Below are 21,782 nucleotides of genomic sequence, written 5' to 3'. Positions count from 1 at the left end.
ATTCCACATTGTAGCAGCAATCTCTACAGTGTAAAACGCCCGTTTCAAGCAAGAGCAAGAACTGATTCACATAAATAAAAGAAATAGGCTACACATGAGGCCTATTATCAGTCAAAAGTAGAATCAACAGTTAAAACACGTGATGCAGGGAAACAGCCACTCTGAGTGCTTTATTATTTTCTGTGCCCCATATTAGCCCATATTAAAATAGCTTAGTGTATTCGAGTGTAGGCTAATAAGTCAGATGTGGAGCTGGTATGAGCTACTTTGCATTCCTCGGTAGTTTAATAGGCTGCTATTTGATAAGCTTGTGGTGTGTAGAGATATAGACTACAATGTGTCACTCTCAGTCTGAAATAAAACGCTGCTGCAGGATAAAGCATAAAATGGAGAGACAGGTAAAACACAGACACCTCAAATGAAGCACCTAGGCTACTTGTGCATTATGTCCACCAATGTACTTTTAAAGTACTTTATTTTTACCTGTGTTATTTTGAGTAATATATAATAATGTATAAGGTATAATAAAGTAGGCCTATAATGGTAAAGAAACTCGTAGCCTAAAGAAAAACACTATCAGCTCCGCCACAGGTGAGGTCGTGATTGACAACACCGGCGCCCACTGTTTGCCAATGCTGCCATCTAGTGGTCATCTGTCACATAGCAAGCAGATCGCCGCTGCCTCCCTCCCTCCTCCCTCCTCCCTCCACCCCATCCCCCTGTCTCCCCCACCCCACCATGTTCAAAACTTTTCACCAACAAAGTGTGACACATCTCGGCGTTGCTGTCACTCAGGAAACGTGCACTTCCGTTTTCAGCAAACTCAAGCAACACATTTTCCATTCCAACACAACACAGTGTGACCATGCACAACCACCTGTGTCTGAAAAATGAAGGGCTGTAGTCCTAGGCTACACGAGGGGCTGGGTGGGTATATATCAGAACAAAAAATCGCACCTATTTATAGCCTCCTTATCACCAAACAAACAGCAGCAGCAGCAGCAGCAGCAGTGCTTACCCAGGCAGACCGAGGAGGAGACTCGTCACTCACAGCTTTCGTTTTCTAACAGGAGAGGCGAGGAAGTGATTTGAAGTCGAGGTCTGAGCCACTTAAAGTTCTCCACCGGAGAGGTTTGATTCCTAACGCGGCTGATGGAGTTTTCTGACCACATCAAGACTGCCAATGTGGAGGATGTTGTGCTCCGACAGCCCCTTCATCCCCCGAGCAGAGGCACCCTGTGCATCACCGGCCACCACCTGCTCTTCTCGGACAGGGTGGAGGGCGGGTCTCGGCAGGTCCTGCTGCTCCTCAGGAACGTCGATGCTGTAGAGAAAAGGTGAGGGAGGAGAGCTGGACAGTGAGCGGCCATCATCACTGCAACGACACACGTCTTATAAAGTAGTTCTACTGGGTAATTGACAAGAAAATGAAAGTATACAACGATGGAGGTCTGTCCAAACAAAAACATGTCACGCATGGTTTAACAGGAATCCATCAACTGCCACGGTGTGGTCTTCAATGTGTCTCACTTAATGGGGGATGTTTTTGGACTAATTTGTTGATTGCAAACTTTTGCATGGTCAAACAAATAATTAATCACACTAATCACCAATAACTAGGCTATTTGCCTCTACTGTTCCACATGATCTAATGTCTAATTCATGTCTAATGACATTATTCCTCCTCACATCCTTATTTTTTTCACCAGTGTGGAAAATCTTCTGGGCTATTCTACCCTCTTCTCTAATGCAGGCCGTGGTGAAAGGTACTGGGGGCAGGAAATTTACTAACAAGATTGCAGCAGCTCTTCTGTCACCCTTCGCACGCCTTTGCTGTGGTTTGCTTGCTATTAACAGTCTACTGCAATTGAGTCTTGCAGACGCTTAAGCTTGCTGAAACCACTTGCTATATTTTGGGCAGTTACTGAAAGAATCATTTGCATATTGATTTATCAGCAGTATAAAGCTCACTCCTATGCACAGCAAAAGGCCCAGGTGACTGTGTTTGTCTTCTATCAAACTTTCATGACATGACATCGGGTGTTAAGGGATAGGGCCATAGAAATACAGGTTGTGTTTTCATTCTTTTGTATTGTGGTGTTCGTGTGTGTAGGATATCTGGATCCTCAGGGACGATTACCATCAAGTGTAAAGATCTGCGTGTACTGCAGCTTGACATCCCAGGCATGGAGCAGTGTCTCAATATTGCACGTTCTATCGAGGTAAAAGTCAGTAATCCAAGAATTTAGGAAGTCCTGATTTCTGCTTTAAATCTGATAACGATCTATTTCGATGTCTTACAATAGTCTCTGTGTCACTCTCTGCAGACCCTGTCCGGTCTGGACTGTGTGTCCGAGATGTATCCTTTCTTTTACAGACCATCTGACCTCAGCCTGCCGGACCAGTGGGGTCTCTCGTCCCCTGAAATGTACTACAGTCAAATGAAGGAGCTTGTAAGCAAAAGATAAATCTCTGCACACGTATAAACTTGTTGCTGTTGCACAGAAATGTAATCTGACATGCATAAAAGACCAACAGGTACGCACACAAGTCTCACAGGCAACCTTTTACCACAATGACCGAATTCCCACATGACAGGAAAATGCCAGGGCAGTGAATGTAGGGGTCAGGATCCAGGATATCCCTGTTGCTTAGCTTTCATTTGTTTTCCCTTAAAATCAGACTGTGCTGCACATAATGTGAATTCATGCTTAACAGACAGACATCTTCCTCTGAGAATAGCATGTTGCTATGGTGAAGGGTGGACCCTGAGGGTCACAGCATTGTTGTGCGTTTTATAGGCACAGTGTTTCCTGAACATGTGAGATGTCGAGGGACTTTTCATTAGAATGGTATAGTGGTTGTCTCTCAACTAGAACAACCTGACTGAAGTGTCTTTCTTCCCACTTCCATAAGGACTGAACAATCCTGTTTGGTGACAACTATAAATTGTAAAGTATTGTTTGCTCCTATTGAAGATTTGCTGTGTTAGGGTATGTAATATACCATACTGACTCATTCTCTTGCCATGAATTAGAAAGAGATCACGACTAGTCTCAGGTCTGTATGTGCAGCTAGGATATGTTTAGCTTAGTCTTGGTTAGTACAAAGACTAAGATGAGGTTAATTAGCATGTTGTTACTTATTTGTTGATGACAGAAATAACAATCAGGGTGTTTTCCATGTAATGTCAAGGAGCAACTGTCATCACTGTGGTTGCCAAAGACTAGAGAATGTCACTCTGCCCTGTCAAAAAATAAACACATGACATCTGTATAACCTACACCTTTTTATTTTTGCACTTACAATAAGAAACAGGATGTAGCGGGTCAGTTTGTGAGCTTTTAGAGACACAGCGCGGTGAGAGCCTGGAGTGACAGCAGGACTAACTGTTTCCCCATGTTTCTGCTATCAGATAAACTGAGCTTAACAGCCACTGGCTCCAGCTTCATATACTGGTCAGACCTGAAAGCAGTATCAGGCCTCTCATCTAATGCTTTGCAAGAAAGTAAAGGAGTATATTTCACAAAATGTTACTATTTCCTAACAAATTTGGGTTAACGTAGATATGAGAGTTGTTTCCTGTGTTTCACTTTTTTTCCAGTAATTCCTTAGTTCTTTGTTTTAATCACCCTCTCTCTATCTGTGTTGCAGCATGATAAGTGGAGGTTGAGCAGTGTGAACAGAGACTACTCTGTGTGTCCCACCTACCCCCCATCTGTCATCGTTCCTAAGGACACAAATGACGACGTACTGGTAAAAGCGGCCAAATTCAGACAGGGGGGTCGTTTCCCTGTGCTCTGCTACTACCACAGGAAGAATGGCATGGTGAGGAGTTAGTGTGTTCCTTCCTCCTCTAGCTTACAATTCACACAATTGCTGCCAAACACATCCTGACCAGTGTAAAAAACCTTTCAGGTAATCATGCGCAGCAGTCAGCCGCTGACAGGAGCCAATAGGAAGCGCTGCCAGGAAGACGAGCTCCTCCTTCAGGCTGTGATTGACGGCTCAGATAAAGGTTACATTATCGACACCCGGTCCAGTCAGCAGGCTCAGCAGGCCCGGATGACGGGTGGAGGGTTCGAATCCAAATCTTTCTACAGCTGCTGGAAGAGACTGCACAGACAGGTGGAAAGGTGCGTTTGTATGAGAATCACAAGGTGGGAGCAGATGATGGACATTTTACGATACTGATCTTCTCTCATTTTCATGTATGTAAACAGGGGTAAAGCTCTCCAGGAGAGTCTGATTAAGCTGGTGGAGGCCTGTGGTGACGAATCCCATAATATGGACCGCTGGCTGAGTAAACTTGAGAATTCAAAGTGGCTGTCTCGTGTCCAAACCGCTCTGTCAACTGCTGGGCTGCTGGCAGAGTGTGTGGAGAGGTATGATGTTATACTTCTGGTGTGTGTGTGTGGTGTGATTACAGTTGATGTGCAAACTTTATGTTCAGCTGAATGTAAATACGTCCATACATTAATTTTTTTCTCTCACAAAAGTCAAGCTTTTATATCCTGACAGCAGCTCTTTCTGCTGTTGTCTTGATTGCTAAATCAGTGTAACAAGACTGTGGTGTGTCTGTTGGTTTTGTCCAGGGACGGACATTCGGTTCTGGTTCACGGCTCTGAGGGGACAGATTCCACTTTGCTCATCAGCACCGTGGCTCAGCTGATCATGGACCCATGCTGCCGCACACTGGAGGGTTTCCTGGATCTGCTGGAGAGGGAGTGGGTACAGGTGAGTGGAGATGTGTGTCTAGAGGATTGAGAAATGCCAATTTACGCTTAAAGGGATACTTCAACATTTTGGCAAATTGGCCCATTGCCATAATCCCTATAGTTTTAGGAGTAGGTTCGTTACCTTTAATTGTCGGTGCAAGCTATTTTTAAAAAGGCATAGCCGAGCTGCGAGCTGCTCAGAGCTACGCTACAGAGGCTAATGGGATTTCTTGGTTTCCCTAATCAAACTCATCAAATACACAATCCAACAACTCCAAAATGCTCTCATGGACAATGTTGTGACCTGCACATTCACCACGCTATGAGATAATAACGGAATGTTACGAGACAGAGTTGTTTTTTCAGGTAAATTCAGAGACTGCTTGCCGAAAAACTGCCCCCGACATGAACGTGCATCAGCAGTTTTGCATGAATTTACCTCTAAAACAACTCTTGTCTGGTAACGTTCTGTTATTATCTCATAGCGTGGTGAATGTGCAGATTACAACTTGTCCACCAGAGTGTTTTGAAGTTGTTGGCTTGTGTATTTGATGAGCTTGATGAGGAAAACCAAGAAATCCCATTAGCCTCCATAGTGTAGCTCTGAGCAGCTCGCGGCTCTGCTCCACCGTTCTAAAAATAGCTTGCACCGACAATTAAAGGTAACGAACCTACTCCTAAAACTATAGGGATAATGACAATGGGCCAATTTACCAAAACGTTGAACTATCCCTTTAAGAGTTTTCTGCTTGTAGTGTTGTGACATTTTTCCTTTGTCTTTTTATGTACCTTTTATGCTTTTTTATTATTTTATCGTATATTGTGTTCTCTTGATTTCACTGTAAAGCACTTTGGTTGGTGTATGTTGGTTATATAAATCACTGTTGATTGATTTGTAATGTTGCATGTGCCTCGCTGTAAACATGACGGAGCGATGAAGTCCTAGCTACTCAAAGACAGAACGACAAAACTCAGTGTGTCTGAGTATTAAGTATGTGTGTGTGTTTCCTGTCTCAGGCAGGACACCCGTTCCAGCAGCGATGTGCCCACTCAGCCCACTCCCACGCTCGTCTCCAGCAGGAGTCCCCGGTCTTCCTGCTGCTGCTGGACTGTGTGTGGCAGCTGTGGCGTCAGTTCCCTCTGGCTCTGGGCTTCTCTGAGGCTCTGCTCCTGAGGCTGGCCACTGAGGCCTACGCCTCCGACTACGGCACCTTCCTATGTAACAGTGATCAGGAGAGGTCAGTGGTACTTAGTCGGCGTGACCGGACACTGGGAATTCATTTTCAGTTTATCTATTTTTCAGGAGGACAGTACAATGTTCAGCATTCCTTTCTAACAAGGAGGAAAGGATGTGGTTGTACCCAATTGCAGGCAGGGCTGGTTACATTGGCAGTCCCCTTGCCAGATGTTATTAGGCACAGTACCTTAAAAAAAGAAAAGAAATATATACAGTATATATACGTGTATATATATATATATATATATATATATATATATATATATATATATATATATATATATATATATATATATATATGTATATCCTATATATAGTAATAATAATAATACAATCACAGTACAATGTAATGCAAGGCACATAGGCAGTAGACCATTAATGTCTCATACCGACTGTTGTGTTGCCTTATTCTCCCTCACTCAGGTGTTCTCAAGGAGTGAAGGAGAAGACCCACTGTTTGTTCCAGGCCCTGCTGAGGCCGGAGGAGAGAGAGCGTTACTCCAACCCCCTGTATGAGCGCACTGAGCTGGCAATCTGGCCCTCCGTTCACCCTCAGTCCCTGCAGCTCTGGAAAGGTAAGATTTGATTGACAGATATCCTCAAACCTGAGTATCATCACTAACACTTATTCAGTATTGGAGCCTCTTGTATAATCACATTGCCTTCACTGGTGTTGTTTGTATATGTGTTGCTGAAGCCCATGTCTGATCCTCAGGCTTTTTTCTGAGGTGGACTCAACAGGCTCGTCACCTGGAGGAGGTTCAGGAGGAAATAAGAAACATGGTCATTGAGTGGGGGAGGCTGGCACTCAGCTGATGAAACCGTCCAATATGTCTGAACATGTAGAACATGTTTTAAGGAAGAACGTTACAATGTGCAATGCCTTTGACTATGAAAATGTTGTCCTTCACAACATGCTGTGTTTTAATAATGTAAAATATTTTTTATTCTTTCATAAAAGTTACATTTGAAGAAAAAAAACAACTAATCGTTAGTGTCATTTGTTGTTTTTTTGGCCTTCTATAAATTTACACCATGTTTTACTGCTTTAAAAACTGCTCATATTTTTTCTAATTATAGCCTTTATTTTACACAATTTGAGCAGGGTGGTTATTTTCTGGCAAATATTCATACATATTAATTTTCTAAATATTGTCCATGGGAGAAGGCTGTGTAACTGACACACCTCCCAGTCCTGTTAAGCTCAGCTAAACACTCTCCACAATGCAAATCCCTGTGCACAGCAAGTCAGCATGTTTGCACACACGGAGCTTTGCAGGCTGGAGACTGTAGTCCTGTTCAGTCAAGAACCACCAGGCCTGGTGATTATACAAAGTGGACAAGAACCACATAGCCCAGCATGACTTTCTACACCTGCTTATTTATCCAGTGGTTAATGGGTGAACTCAATCGGTGACCAGTCGGAGGGTAATCTTTTCACTTCAACACTTAAATGCCTCAAACGCTGTCTTATCGGCTCTTGTTTATCTATTTAGTTTTGAGTGGTAGTTTTGGATGTTCTAAGTTTCATCTGCTGGTTTTGGATCAAGAATCATCTGTCTGGGATTTCTGATTTCATCAGCAAACAGGTAATGTACTTTTTTTCCCATCTATAGAGGTTGGATGTGTGTTTTTAATGTTGTTTTTTAAATGTTGTTTTTTAAGATGACCAAGTTCTGTCTAATCAGTAGGATTGATTAAGCTCAGTTTAACCCTCCTAAAGAACTGCTACTGGATATGCAACCGGGTGTGCGGGTCTGTGCGCCCACTGCGGCTGTGCTGGGCCTGTTTTGCCGAGGTTGCCTCAGCAGGGTGCGGAGTTCGCCCAGCCGCAGCTTCAGGTCTGTGCCCAGGCAGATGAGCAGGTGGAACAGCCGGGAGACGTGCAGCCCTGCACCTCTTCAGGAAAACCCTCGTGTCCTCATCACAGGTGACACAAATATCCGTCCGTCACTAGCACACAATAGCTGCTACTGTCTGACATTTATTTATAAAATGAGGGAAAGATGTGTTTTTTTCTACAGCAACCCAAACATTGAACCTGGGAAGCTGCTATTGTTTTCTACCACTTTCACTGTGCAATCACTGTTGACTGCGGGGTTGTACTATTGACCAGAGAGCAGCTACAATAGAGGCAGAATTCCTCACTGAAAGGAAACTATTACGAGGGCCAAGAGTGGCACAAGAGACTCAGATACTAAGTTTCTAATAATGTGAAGTGTGTCAGTATCTTTGAAGGAAGGCTTCATGTCATTGTGGCATCAATGGCATGGAGTGGAATACTACAGACACGTGCTGTGGTTTTTTTTCTGTTCGAGTTGTTTTCACTCTGCACCAGCAGCAAGACCCCATTTTGACTCATCACAATAGAGTGCATGCAGACAGTGCTAGTGACATAAAAGAGCCAATGAGACACTGTGGGGAGAATAATAGCCCGCTGTCACTTTTTGTTCCGGGATAAAGCTTTGGAACAAACGAATGGCTTTTTTTTTCTTTCAACTGAAGCATGGTGGACCAAAAACATTGATTTCATTCTCATACCAAACTACATTTAACTCTCTGCACAGAAATATTTCATTAAATTTGTCTCCGTACACAGGTGGCCTCGGGCAGTTAGGTGTGGGGCTGGCACAAATGCTAAGGTGAGATAGTTAGAAATTCATGTGGACAAAGTTTGTTGAAATTTGAAATTTGAATGTCATCATCATCACCATCATCATCATCATGTCTATATTTGTGTGTAGAAAACAGTATGGAAGAGAGAATGTAATCCTCTCAGACATCAAGAAGCCTCCGCCTCATGTTTTCACCAGTGGTATGCAAAATCTAATTGCAGTTTTTATGTTGTTGTCATTTCACACATCACAGAATAAAATAAGCTATTGCTTTGAAATGATCTCCCCACCCCCCTCTCTCTTGTTATCAGGTCCCTTTGTATACGCTGATGTGTTGGACTATAAACACCTCAGAGAACTGATTGTAAATAATCGCATCACTTGGCTGGTCCACTACAGCGCTCTGCTCAGCGCTGTGGGCGAGGCTAACGTGGCTTTGGCACGCAAGATCAACATCACAGGTCTGCTCGACTGCACACAGCCATCACTTGTAATGTTTAACTCTTCAGGGATTTTTCTGTTTGAATTTCATTTTGGATGTTCTGTAATCCGTCCAGGCCTTCATAATGTGCTGGACTTGGCCCTGGAGAACTGCCTGCGCCTCTTTGTCCCTAGCACCATTGGAGCATTTGGACCTTCTTCTCCACGTGACCCGGCCCCTGACCTCTGTGTGCAAAGACCTCGAACCATCTACGGCGTGTCCAAAGTGCATGGAGAACTGATGGGGGAGGTAAAATGATCTTCAAACCCACTCACATAGAGAGACATCATTAAGGACATGTCATGTCAATCTGATTCTATTTTTTTCAGTATCTCCATCATAAGTATGGTCTGGACTTCCGCTGCCTACGTTACCCGGGTGTGATCTCGGTCAACACACCTCCTGGAGGAGGAACAACTGGTATTGCATAATAACAATAACATCTGAATATCCACACCATGTACATTCAGCACAATCAGATGGATCTCATGGACTTAAGCTCTTTGGATTTCTCTCTTCACAGACTACGCGGTTCAAATCTTCCACGATGCTCTCAGCACAGGTCACCACGAGTGCTACTTGCGACCCGACACCCGTCTTCCCATGATGCATATCTCTGACTGCCACCGTGCCACAGTAGAATTCATGCAAACTCCTGAGTGCCAGCTGTCCCTGCGCACCTACAACATCGCTGCCATGAGCTTCACTCCAGAGGAGGTGGCCCAAGAAATACGCAAGCATCTGCCTCATCTGAAGGTCACCTACAATCCTGACTCGGTTCGCCAGACCATTGGTATGACACAATATACAAAACATCATACAAAACCTGGGTGGGACAACACATTTATGCAATTTTTATTTGTTAGATGGGGATTCAGTGGACATGACACACATAGTGATTGAGGCTAATAAACCATAGGTCAGATTTTGGTTAAACTGGATTTGTATTATCTGATTAAAGGACAAAGAATTTATACCTCTCAGGACAAAAAGTGTTGCATTTCTTGGGATTTGCCCACTGTTAACATGTTTAAGTGCGCAACATTTTAAGAAAAAGTTTTATCTGTAATAATTTTACGTCATGCAGTGTTTTCTTAGATGGACCTGAAAGCCACTCTGTTGAAATGAATTTGTGGGAGATATTGCTATCTTTAATCAAAGCTGTGATGATGGGACTAACGTGGCCATCTTCGTCACTTTGCAGCAGACAGCTGGCCAGTGAGGTTTGATGATACCAATGCCAGGAGAGACTGGGGCTGGACACCAGCCTTCGGCCTTGAGGAGCTCGTGTCAGACATGCTGCGCTCCATTCGAGACAAGAGGACCAATGAGGGTTTGCCAGTCAGCTAGCAAAACCTGCTCCGCAAAGACTGACCTCTGCCCTTTGCCCAACTCTTCTTCTGCCTGCATTTACCAATAGTACACTATCTTTCACTACACTTTCAGACGTTGTCAACCACTATCCTGTGTCACTCTGGACCATTACACCAATGGGCCAGGGACTGTTTGTGAAGTGGGAATTCTCAGTCAGCACCTCTCAATATACAGTGGACAGCGAGACGTCATACACATGCGCACAAGCACACAGTCTTTTTCAGGGAATAATATACTGTCAGACCTTCTCTCCATCTTTGTTGTTTTAATTGTTATCATGGTATAAGCATCACTTTACACATCGGTATGTAGCCTCAGAAGTAACAGAAAATTAATGACTTTTTAAGCTTTAGAAATTTTCAAATGTCACTTTAACTGCATGCATAAACACAGTAGTCTGTTACAATGTCTATTACGATGTCTAACAAAAAAAAATGGACCAGTTGCATATTGAAAGTAACACATCTGTCGTACACTTTAATACCAGGCTCATCTGAAATGACTGGCTCGGTTAACTCTGGACTGTAACTACACATCATGTTTTTTGGCAGTCTATTATAATATAGTCTATCAAGTGAAAATCACACACTGCATGCAACCCCACTACCCTTGCTGTGGCATCTAACAAGAAGCCTTTATTTTACTTTTCTGCCAGCAGTGTGATTTTGGTTATGAATGAGTACAAATAACAAATGAAGCCTTATTTACTGTAGATTACTTTGGCAAAAAAAATGTATAAAAATGCAGTGTACTTTGAATCAGACCTTGAATAATAAAAATGTTATTATCCAATTGTCCGTGGTTATTGTATATTGCTCAGTTAAATCCATTCTTTATTCTCTACATCATTCTATAGAATATTATCGGCTAGTGTTTATGTGCCACTACATTGATTTCACTATTAAACACTTCTTGGACACTTGGAAATCCTAATTGCACATGCAAAATGCATGGTCAATAAATGAATTATTCTATTATTAAATACATGTTACAGCAGTTTATAAAGTGGGGAAAAATGGTCTACATTAAAATGCTGTTTATACATGAATGCATCAATTATTAAAAGATCACAGCATTAGATAGCCTCAGTGATTCTATGACAATATGCATTAGGACAGGTTTAAATGTTAACAAGTTTGCTGACGCTGCAACAAAAGTACACATTTCAATGAAAAACGGTGTAATTCACTGTTATACTTTAACAAAAGTAAGCATTTGTAATTTCACCCATAACCAGGTGAAGAGGCATCCTCCGCCTCTCCAATGACAGTATAGCAGATGTATTGCTGGGTCCTTCCTGCAGAGGCGCACGCTCCATCCGGCTCGCCACACACGTCTTTCTCATCGGCGGCTGTTATTTCTCCTTTTCTCCGATAATGGACGCGGGATTCTTCCGCGTAAGACATTTAAAGCTCATTTCGGACGTTTAATATGTTTCTGTTAAATCTCACAGCAATATATTGTTTGTTTAGAAAATGTGTGTGTCGCATGTAATTCGGCGGAGGGCCATACAGTCAGAAACGTTACGGCCGGGGCTCCGTCTATCAACTGATGACATGCTTGGGTTTCTCCATTAGTCGTGTTTCAACTGGGCGACTCCCAGAGTGAAACTATACGTCTTGACAAAAAATAATGTTTGCTACCCTACGTCTTTATGTAACGTTTTATTGCTTACATGTTATAACCCTTCCACATCGATGTAACGTTGGACGCATTTGCAGGAAATAGACGAGCCGATATAACTAGCTCGCTAGCACTGAATAGCTAAGTTACTAGCTCTGGCTAAAGATGGCGCCCGGGTGGTGCATCGTTTCTGTCTCCGTGGGCTGGTCACGACCACCACTGCGCTCATGTTAGCGAGCTTAATCAGACCGGAGTGTATTAAATGACGATACCACTGTGGTTTTGATGTTATGTCTGCATAAGCGTTTTGAGTCAAGATAGCCGCCCGACTGTGGCTAAATTTAGCCGGTGTGTTTTCCTTTGAGGATTAGGCAAGCTAACTGTTAGCTTAACCCGAGGTTAGCTCACTGGTATCGGTGTCACATTTGACTCAATTTCACGGTTTAAAATGAACAAGATACTGTGGTTACCTGAACTTTAGTTAACTCAAAGTTAATTATGCACACGTGTTAGCTGCACAGCTATCTATCTCAGGGTTTGTGAGCCCTACTTTAATTCTGTGTTTCGGACTTTACTACCTGTTTCTTAGAGTGCGGTGGCATTAAACAGGGCACACAGGGTTCATGCGCACTCGGATGTGCGTGTAAATACGATTGTCAACGAATATTTAACACGTTATCTAATATTTTTTTATTTGTTATTCACAAGGGCACGAGTGCGGAGCAAGACAACCGGTTCAGCAACAAGCACAAGAAACTGCTGAAGCAGCTGAAGTTTGCAGAATGTCTGGACAAGAAGGTACGAGATGACCCACGTGATCAATAGTTTCATATCCGCTTCCAACAAATTGTTTTGATACATCTACAGGCTTGTCAACATTGAATGAATCCATAAGCATACATGTAGTCACTGATTGTGTTTGTGTTGGTTGTGTCACCCCAAGGTGGACATGACCAAAGTGAACCTGGAAGTCATCAAGCCTTGGATTACCCAACGAGTGACAGAGATACTGGGGTTCGAGGATGATGTCGTCATAGAGTTCATATTTAACCAGCTTGAGGAGAAGGTAAGCTGTAACTATAGCTGCGTTACATTTTTTTGTTTTTTCAAAACTGTTTATTAATTTGAGGGCATTGCTTATTAAGAAGGGATATAATCAAATTATTGCACATCCTAGTCAAACTGAAATTGAATGGGTAAAGTAACAATTGGTATAAAACTGATACATGATACATGTTTTGCTGTTATGTGACAAACTGCCTTTATTTAGCAGTCTTCTAATGATGATGTGATTTATGATTTAAAAGGCCTGAACCAATATGGATGTTATACCTTGCATCAGAAGTATAGCAACCAACACCTAATTAGCTCTCTCCTGAGCCCAAAGTCACTGAGCCCAACTCTCCCTTCATGATGCAGTGTGTGGTTTGAGGTGAGTTATATGCAGGGATCACCTATATCATGTCAGTGAAAAACACACCTGAACAATGCCATAATCACATTCTCAGTGGGTATTTGCAGTGCATCGTAAACTGTCCAGATCCCATTTAACGTGACTGGAATTATAAAGAGTGAGGGTTTTACAGCGTGCCACAGCCTATTGTTAAGAGTAATTTATATTATTTTACATTCTTAAGAGAGTATTTAACACCAAGCTGAAATGCATTGTTAAAGTGAAAGTTTCAAGTCTTTGGCACCTCTATTGGGTGTGGTCAGATGTGTCCCCTGTTGGGCTGGTAACTATTGCTAACAGTGATGTGAGGTTGTTATGAAAGTATCCCAGGTGTATCGCTGCATCACTGTGGTAAGTTCAGATCTTCAACCACTAGAGGTCAGCAAAAACAAGCTTTCAGTTGATTTCTCTGACTGCACCAGCATCATGGGTGCATGTGGTCAGTCACAGACTTATGATTTTAACCATAACTAACAATACTTTTCAGCTTGATGTTAAGTAACTCTTTTGTGGGGGTTTTGTAAGTTACTCTTGTTGACCATAGCCCCCCTGCCTGTATAGTTGTAATGCAAAGTCCAACTATTATTTAATTTAATTTTGAACTAAATTGTGCATGCCTTTCATCCTATAGGATGTAGGCTATTTTATTTGAATAAAGTCATTATATTAAAGATATATATTTTTCTTTTTTTTGTTAATGATACTGCCCCACTGATAAGTAAAACCATTTGGTATATTAGGGTAAGCTGTAATATCTATTGCACAGACTAACCTTTGGAAGTAGGAAAAAGGATAAATGGAGTGAAGACAACTTGAATAATTTGCACAGTATCCTCCATAAGACTTACCAGGCTTCCATCCAATAGTGTACTTGAATGTAAGTTTTGGCATATATGCTTACAACCCTGCATAATGACTTCCATTTACCTGATATGCTAACAGCGACTTGCGTATTTATTGAATAAAAGCATACTTTTTATAATAATAATAATATATATAATAGTATATTTTACAGCTTTCTACATATATGAGATTTGAATAAAGAGAACAAAAACAACTTTTCTTTGACATGGCTTTATGGGGTGGGCATTTGAAGCTAAGTTTAAAGGGTGCTGTTACATAATGGAAAGAATGGCTTATTGAATTGAGATTACGGTATCTCACAAATATTTTATCAGATGTTGAAATAAAACTCCTTTTTTTGTGTGACTGTGTACTCATTATTGCTTGTTCGTCTCTTGCAATTTAGATAAATGATATAACATTAAGCTCAAGGTGGTTGAGTCTCAAGCAGTAGGGAGGCGGAAGCAAGCCAAGGGAGCTCCGTGCCCACTGATCCCACGGGACTCACTGAAGACACCGGAACTGTACTTGCAGTGTTGGGTTTTAATGCACTCTGTATTGTGACTATTTGTTTAACTCCTGTAGACTGTGGGGAGACTGGATAACAGTGGGTGGGTTGGGACACTTAATCTTAACTGTAAAGTGGTGGGGATAGAACTCAGGAAAAGTATGTTTTTGTCATATGGAATTAAAAAAAAAATGATTATATACCTGGGGAAAAGAAATTGGTCATAACAGCAGTATTGCATGCAATTTTTTTTCTGACTAGCTACGTCTCCCCTCAGCTAGCTCGCATTCTCAGTCTGAGTTTGTGAGTACGATATAAATCAGTCACACTTGTATTTTGATTGGTTACTTAGTCCAGTATTGGACCCAAGGACGTTAAATATTCTAGTCAGTATCTAACATGTTTTTGAATAAGGTTAAATTCATAGGTATAGTTTAGTGAAGAGTAGAGGGTAGGAAGCCCCATTTGTGGGATCCTACCTCCCTCTGATATGTGCCTTCCAGCATTTCAATGGCTATATGGTCTTTTTCTCCCCCCTTCGTGTGTGTGTTGCAGCATCCGGACAGCAAGATGATGCAGATCAACCTGACAGGCTTCCTGAATGGGAAGAATGCCCGTGAGTTCATGAAGGACCTGTGGCCCCTGCTGTTGAGTGCCCAGGATAACATTGCTGGCATCCCCTCTGCTTTTCTGGAACAGAAGAAAGAGGAAATTAAACAGAGACAGGTGAGCTTCTGTCAAACTGAACTTCAAAGAGATGTTTTTGTAAAATTCTGTGGTCATGGGATGGAAAATAGTGACAGGATATGGACAGCCTAGAAGATATTGCTGATCATAGTCATGTGTTTGATCTCTTTTTGTTCCATTTTTGGTAGATTGAACAGGAGAAGTTGGCTTCTCTCAAGAAGGTGGACGAAGATAAGAAGGAAAAGGAAAAGGAGACCAGGGAAAGGGCTCAGTCAAAGAGCCCCAGGAGGTAAGACAAAAACAGATTTTTTTCCCCAACAGTGAGAATATTAGACAGACTTAAACATTGTTGCATTTATTGTGGAAAACTGGAAACTATAATTTTCTTCTCTGTCCAGGCGAAAAACAAGGTCACCATCACCGCGGCGAAGGTCACCAGTGAAGCGTGAAAGGAAACGCAGCCCCTCACGCTCCCCAAGGCGCAAACCCAGCCCTGCTGGCGGCAGCTCACCCCCTCCACCCCTGATGCAGCTGCCCACAAAACCATTAGAGCAGCTTGTGGAGCCAGATACATCAGGCAGAGCCATGCCAGAACCAGTGGTCCAAGAAGCTTCTTCCACCTGGTTGGTTGATCACTTCAAAATTGAAATTTAATCTTAAGTGTGAAGTTATTTGTTTTTGATGATATTCATTTCAAATTCACTTGAATTTTCTTACAATATCTTCATTTTTCGTTTTCGTTGCTTGAATCAATTATGATATGATAGTATGATATAGGATAGTGCATTATAGTTACCACAATAATGACTTTAAGGATTTCTTTCTCTGGTCTACAGTGACACGGTTGTGGAGGTGGTGAAAGCAGACTCAGTGACAGAGGTCAAAGAACCCTCTGTAGAGAAAATTCAGAAGAAAGAGGAAAGACCCAGGTCCCGGGAAAGGGAGAAGGACGGCAGGAGGGAAAGACCTCATCACCGCTCCCGCTCTCATTCCCGTTCTCGTAGACGACGCTCTCGTTCTAGGTAATTTCTCACATTTATAGAATTAGCTTACAATGATGCCCTCCAGTTCTAGGTTTCAATTATTTTTGTGTAAAATTAAGTTTTTGAACTCTGTTGATTCCCCCTCTCCACCCCATCAGATCATACTCCCCTCGTAGAAGGCAGAGTCCCAGGAGGAGAATGTCTCCTCGCCGAAGGAGTCCTCCCCGACGTGGCCCCCCCGGCTCCAGACACAGACACAGACGTTCCCCAGTCCGCAGGTCAGTGAGAATCTGGATGCGGTGCATACGGTGCTCTAGTGGTTTATGGGGCCATTCTTGTATAGCTGCATTTCAACGTGATCTTTTCTACTCAATTGTACTACTACTGTTGCGCACTGCGAAGGACTGCACTGGGTAATGTTGATGTATTTGTGTCCTGTAGGAGGCGCTCTCGCACTGCTTCATCCTCTGGCAGCAGCTCGTCAGGCTCTCGCTCACCTAAAAAAGCGATGAAGAGAATATCTAGCACGCCTCCCCGAAAACAGGTTAATCAACCAGACACCTCCATCAGCCCCGCAGGGAAGGACAGACGCTCACCGTCTCCACGAGCTCGAAGAGGCCGGGGCTCAGCTTCCCCACCCAGATCATCCGGTATGATGAAATAAATCTTTCATGGATCTCTTTATTCATCACTTCTTTCCAGGTCCTGACAGCCACATCACCATTTAAGCTCCTTGGCTATCTTTGGTTTTCAGGAATCAAGTCACATTGTTTAATATTTTGTGTTGCTCTGAATCTCTCGAACATTGCTGGGCGTTGGTTATGAATTTAGCCATAATCTGAAATTCTATATTAAACATAATGATCAGTGTTATACTAAGGCCATCTAAAATTCTTCATGCCTCAATTTTTTTTAGGGCTAAAGCGAAAACCAGGAGGAAGGGGTGATTCTCCACCTGACAATGCCAAGCCCAGACACTCTGAAGGGTCCGACTCAGGTAAGAAATGAATTCTCTCTGTTTAAAGGACTGCGATGCCTTTTGACCTCTCAGCCCACAAATGGAGAGGACCAGACGTGTGGAGTTCCAGCCACATCCACTTGTGCCCAGTGTCCTTTTACCCTGATTTTCAAAAGGGAGGGGATAATGCAGATGATCACCTGTGTAGGGTCACTGCAACTTGCTTTTCTCTATTTGCAGGTCTAATTTACAAAATGTTCAATTTCACCCACTGTGCCATGACATTTCCATAGGCTTTAATCCCATTTCTTGTGCCACCTTTAACTTTTTTTTTGGTCAAGAATGACAGTAAAAAGAAAAGGGAGATGGTTGAATGAAGTAGAAACTCAATTAATCTGTGCCCTATAACCTCATTACAGCACCCCCCATTTGTTAACCTGCTCTGATAATTCAGTGTAGTAATCATGTATTGATCCCAGTTAATTCGTCACAACACAACAAATGGACTGAAACAAAAGTCTTCATACCAAAACAGGGGACAGTAATAGTATAAACATATGAACATATTGCACTGCTCCATGCTGAGACATAACCAAAACTCAAACCAGATGAATAAATCTGTTCTCTGTATTATTTGCACCTTTTCCATGGCCGTCTGTTTCATTGGTTTTGTTAACACTGACGGAACGCTCAATGCTCTACATTTCAGAGGAGGATAAAAATGAGAAAGGGGCAACAGCAGATTCGGTGCAGCAGCGACGTCAGTATCGCAGGCAGAACCGACAGTCGTCTTCAGGTTAAAAGCGTTTTTATCCCCGTTCTTTCCTCTCCCTTACCCAACCCCTCTCTCTAACCGAGTCTCTGTCCATGTCATCTTGCACTCATCGTCTCATGGACTTTTGAAGCTGTGCCCTAACCCCAACCTTGGTGTCTTTTCCTCACCGCATACAGTTAACGCTGCAATAAAACAGTCGCTGATGCTCCGTCTCTCTGTGGTTTCAGATACAGGCTCTTCCTCCTCAGAAGACGAGGGACCCAAGAGACCAACAGCAGGCCCGGGTGCCAGGAATGGTGAAGTCAGGAGGAGACGAAGCCGCACGCCTTCTCCACGGAGGCGACACAGGGATATGTCTCCAAGGTAAGACATTTATGTTTACACATTGTCTGAAGATTTCAAGTTTTAAAATCCAAGCTGATTACATTGTTTTACGTATTTCTGTACCTTTCCAGGAAAAGACGATCTCCATCTCCTGGACGCAGACGACGTTCTCCTTCTCTACCACGCCGCCGCAGATCTCCCTCTCCTCCCAGACGCAGGTATGAGCATGCTCGTGTTTGTTTGACGTTATTTTGATATTAATAATTAAAAGTTACAATGATTTTTGACCAACGTACGTGGTGCTCCCCAGGTCTCCATCCCCACCTCCCCGTCGACGATCTCCATCCCCCAGACGATATTCTCCCCCCATCCAGCGTCGCTACAGCCCATCACCTTTGCCCACACAGAAGAGGAAGATGTCTGGTTCTCCCCCTAAACGCTCCTCTCCAGGGGCCAAGCGACGTAACTCCAGGTCCCCCAAACGTAGAAGTTCTCCTGCTCAAAGGAGGCGGACATCTCCACTGTCTTCCTCGCCACCCAGACACAGGAGGAGCCCCATGTTGCCTTCTGGCTGGCAAAGCAGAGATACACGATCCCCTGCTGCAGCAGCTAGCCGCCTGTCCCCGTCCCCTGTAAACCGCGGTCGCAATCTTCGGGGTTCAACCAGTCCTCAGGGACGTTTTGAAACTTCCAGCACATCCCCGTTGAACCAGCGCAGACAACAGTCCCCCTCACACAGCGGCAAACCCATTCGCAGAGTGTCCCGCACCCCAGAGCCACGCGGGAACCAGAGGTAAAAAAAAATAATAATCTGACATCCACTTAATTCTTCTTGTGCACTGGAACCTGTTTGTGTATATGCCATTAGTCTTTGCACATCCTCTTGACGTCACCTGCATCCTCTCCACAGACCCTCTCCGAGCCCCCAGCCTATAAGGAGGGCACCTTCCAGATCGAGGTCCGTGTCTCCGCAACCAGCAGCTCAGAAACGTCCAGTTCCTGCATCCGCTTCCCCCTCACCATCTCGCTCTGCTAGTGGGACCCCACCACCAGCTAAAAAGGCCAGTAGTGGTTCCGGCAGTCAGTCCCCAAGCAAGGTTCGACATTTGATCTTATTAACCTTAGGTCGATATTATTATCACAGAGTTGTAACTCGAGTCTTAGATTATTCTGGGTGTTTTTTGGTCAGTTGTTGAGTGCACATAGTTAAAATCTTGTTTTAAAAACTCCCCACATATCCTCCAAATATGTATTGGCTGAATGTTTTAAGTACAACAGAGGTATGATTAGGTTACATGTTACATGCCACTAAATATTTTTATTTATTTTTAATCAGAAGGAAGTGGCAATGACAGTATGAGGTTGACTATTGCAGCTTGATTGTGTTAACCACATAACCCTGTCATCTAACATCACTTCAATACTTTGTGCATTAAGTTTGAAATCTGGTGTTTTGAACTCTCCTGACAGTTTAATTGAAAATCATGATCCCATCACTTTTGTCCATGAAAGCATCATGAGCCACAAAACCAGTTCTGTAAATCCTTAAAAATTCCCAGGAAATGATGTCTTAAATTAAGGAGGAATCCCTTTCTGGTGTAACCCCTCATTGGCACAGTAATGCTTTGATGGTCAATCTTATTATGTTGTTTATTGTGTCATTCAGTAGCACTTAATGTCATCCTCATAAAAGTCCCCCCCTTTTTTTTAAAATGTTTTTATTGTAGAACAATTCGGATGTTGATGGCAGTGGGAAGAAAAAGAAGAAGAAGAAGGAAAAGAAACACAAGAAAGAGAAGAAACATAAGAAGCACAAGAAGCATAAGAAGGAGAAGAGTGGCGCCACTGCTAATGCGGATGGACAAGAAAACCAAGGTGTGGAGGAGGATGGAGATTCAAGAAAGGTACAGTGTCATATCTGGTCAGTTAATCTATGAAACAAAATCAGTGCACATCATTTTATATGCCACAAATTAGTGCATTTGTATGAGTCCGTATGTATTTTCTTGTAGGAATCAGACAGCGAAGTAGACGACAGCCTGGACGACCTAGAGAAACACCTAAGAGAGAAAGCTCTGCGCTCCATGAGGAAGGCCCAGATGTCTCCATCACAGATGTCCTGAAAACAAGGGACTTTCTCATTTTGAATTTTCCACTCACTCTTGATGTTTGTCATCAACCTGGTTCAGCTTTAGAATGTACAAATTGTTAATTCTTGAGTCTTGTTTTTCTTTTTACTGGTTTGGTACATTCTGAAGGGTGTGTTGCATTAAGAACTTGATTTGTCAGTTAGTGTATTATCTAAACTGTAAAGAAGCTTGTGTTGTCCATCATTTTAAATTGTTAAGAGCAGGGAAACGGGTTAAGCTCAGAGGTTAAGAGTTGGGCAGGTTTCAGATATTTTCCAGCCTACACAAGATACCATTGAGAAATGATTGCATGTGCAGTGATTGTCTCTGATGTGCATGAACCACTGAACCTATGGGGTGTAGAGATCAACCAACATACAGTAACATACTGTTACTACTGCCTTTTTATTAGTGGAACCAGTGACACAGCTGTGTGCACTGTTAGAGGCCCTAACAGAATGTCTTGTCCCACGTTGTAACTCAATAGAGGTGTTTGGCATCATTTAACCTGCTGTTTTTTTCTGACTTTGAAATGATCTTATTTTAAGACTAAAACAGTCTGATATGATACAGAGTATGCTTTAATTTTCCAAATGAATTGATATGCAATTTTATGTTGACACTCTTGCACCAAGCTAATCTCTGTGGGACTGCTCTATAATTTGTATTTAGTAACCCTGGCTCTTGTCATCTGGTCATCCTTTCAGAATTAAAATCTTTTTATAGGATATGTGTGTTTTCCTTTACGTAAAACGGCTGAAAAGATTTGATCAGGTTTGTGTTGAAAGGGACTAAAAAAACTGAAGGCATTAGTGGGTTTAGGTTCTGTACACTTCACCCACATCTACACAGGTGAGACATGATGGCCCCAATCATATGCATCAGTGAAGTTGAAACATGCAATGGCAGGAACGTGCTGGAGCATATTCAGCAACCGATCAGAACAAAAAATATTCTATAACTGAATCAATACAACTAGTTTCTCATTGATTACAGCCATACAATTTACCAACACCAATTTTTTCAAGGAAGAAATAGTTGGACCCCTAGGAGAGTTTTTAAATAACCAAGACT

The 21,782-nt window shown here is 42.7% G+C and overlaps 3 protein-coding genes across 8 annotated transcripts; all 3 read left to right on the top strand.

Moving 5' to 3' along the window:
• Positions 1-829: 829 nt before the first annotated feature.
• Positions 830-7,065, top strand: LOC311005323 (myotubularin-related protein 9-like). Its single transcript, XM_083997704.1, has 12 exons — positions 830-927; positions 1,071-1,337; positions 1,710-1,766; positions 2,114-2,222; positions 2,328-2,453; positions 3,655-3,828; positions 3,919-4,136; positions 4,224-4,385; positions 4,596-4,737; positions 5,736-5,956; positions 6,379-6,530; positions 6,671-7,065. Exons 2-12 carry the CDS (start codon positions 1,153-1,155, stop codon positions 6,769-6,771), a joined length of 1,647 nt encoding a protein of 548 aa, XP_083853830.1. The 5' UTR covers positions 830-927; positions 1,071-1,152; the 3' UTR covers positions 6,772-7,065.
• A 627-nt stretch (positions 7,066-7,692) lies between these two features.
• On the top strand, positions 7,693-10,467 carry tdh2 (L-threonine dehydrogenase 2; the record flags this gene model as incomplete). The annotated part of the gene is made up of 8 exons (XM_083997752.1): positions 7,693-7,885; positions 8,555-8,597; positions 8,700-8,770; positions 8,882-9,031; positions 9,128-9,300; positions 9,381-9,471; positions 9,575-9,844; positions 10,256-10,467. 8 exons carry the CDS (start codon positions 7,693-7,695, stop codon positions 10,399-10,401), a joined length of 1,137 nt encoding a protein of 378 aa, XP_083853878.1. The 3' UTR covers positions 10,402-10,467.
• Positions 10,468-11,735: 1,268 nt separating this feature from the next.
• srrm1 (serine/arginine repetitive matrix 1) lies at positions 11,736-21,407 on the top strand. 6 transcript variants are annotated; one of them, XM_083999022.1, is made up of 18 exons: positions 11,775-11,822; positions 12,757-12,846; positions 12,992-13,114; positions 13,356-13,480; positions 15,408-15,578; positions 15,728-15,828; positions 15,938-16,162; positions 16,376-16,561; positions 16,681-16,800; positions 16,964-17,172; positions 17,439-17,519; positions 18,190-18,276; positions 18,483-18,618; positions 18,711-18,797; positions 18,890-19,372; positions 19,490-19,676; positions 20,307-20,483; positions 20,592-21,407. In XM_083999022.1, the coding sequence occupies exons 5-18, from the start codon at positions 15,423-15,425 to the stop codon at positions 20,700-20,702; spliced, it is 2,346 nt and encodes a 781-aa protein (XP_083855148.1). In that variant the 5' UTR covers positions 11,775-11,822; positions 12,757-12,846; positions 12,992-13,114; positions 13,356-13,480; positions 15,408-15,422; the 3' UTR covers positions 20,703-21,407. The 6 variants fall into 6 exon arrangements, with proteins under 6 accessions (XP_083855143.1, XP_083855144.1, XP_083855145.1 ...); XM_083999021.1 differs by having other exon boundaries at positions 11,776-11,822; positions 14,751-15,578; XM_083999017.1 differs by lacking the exon at positions 13,356-13,480 and having other exon boundaries at positions 11,736-11,822.
• The last annotated feature ends 375 nt before the right edge of the window (positions 21,408-21,782 follow it).

Source organism: Trachurus trachurus (assembly GCF_905171665.1).
Source record: "Trachurus trachurus genome assembly, chromosome: 22".
Taxonomy (NCBI): Eukaryota; Metazoa; Chordata; class Actinopteri; order Carangiformes; family Carangidae; genus Trachurus; species Trachurus trachurus.
This window is presented reverse-complemented; position numbering and strand designations above follow the sequence as displayed.

Bases quoted from the DNA above. Each gene is read 5' to 3' on its own strand.
- LOC311005323 (XM_083997704.1), top strand. From the start codon at position 1,153: ATGGAGTTTTCTGACCACATCAAGACTGCCAATGTGGAGGATGTTGTG. The intron at 2,223-2,327 runs GTAAAAGTCAGT...CACTCTCTGCAG, and splicing joins ATATTGCACGTTCTATCGAG to ACCCTGTCCGGTCTGGACTG. The intron at 4,137-4,223 runs GTGCGTTTGTAT...GTATGTAAACAG, and splicing joins CTGCACAGACAGGTGGAAAG to GGGTAAAGCTCTCCAGGAGA.
- srrm1 (XM_083999017.1), top strand. From the start codon at position 11,802: ATGGACGCGGGATTCTTCCGC. The intron at 16,163-16,375 runs GTTGGTTGATCA...TCTGGTCTACAG, and splicing joins CAAGAAGCTTCTTCCACCTG to TGACACGGTTGTGGAGGTGG. The intron at 20,484-20,591 runs GTACAGTGTCAT...ATTTTCTTGTAG, and splicing joins AGGATGGAGATTCAAGAAAG to GAATCAGACAGCGAAGTAGA.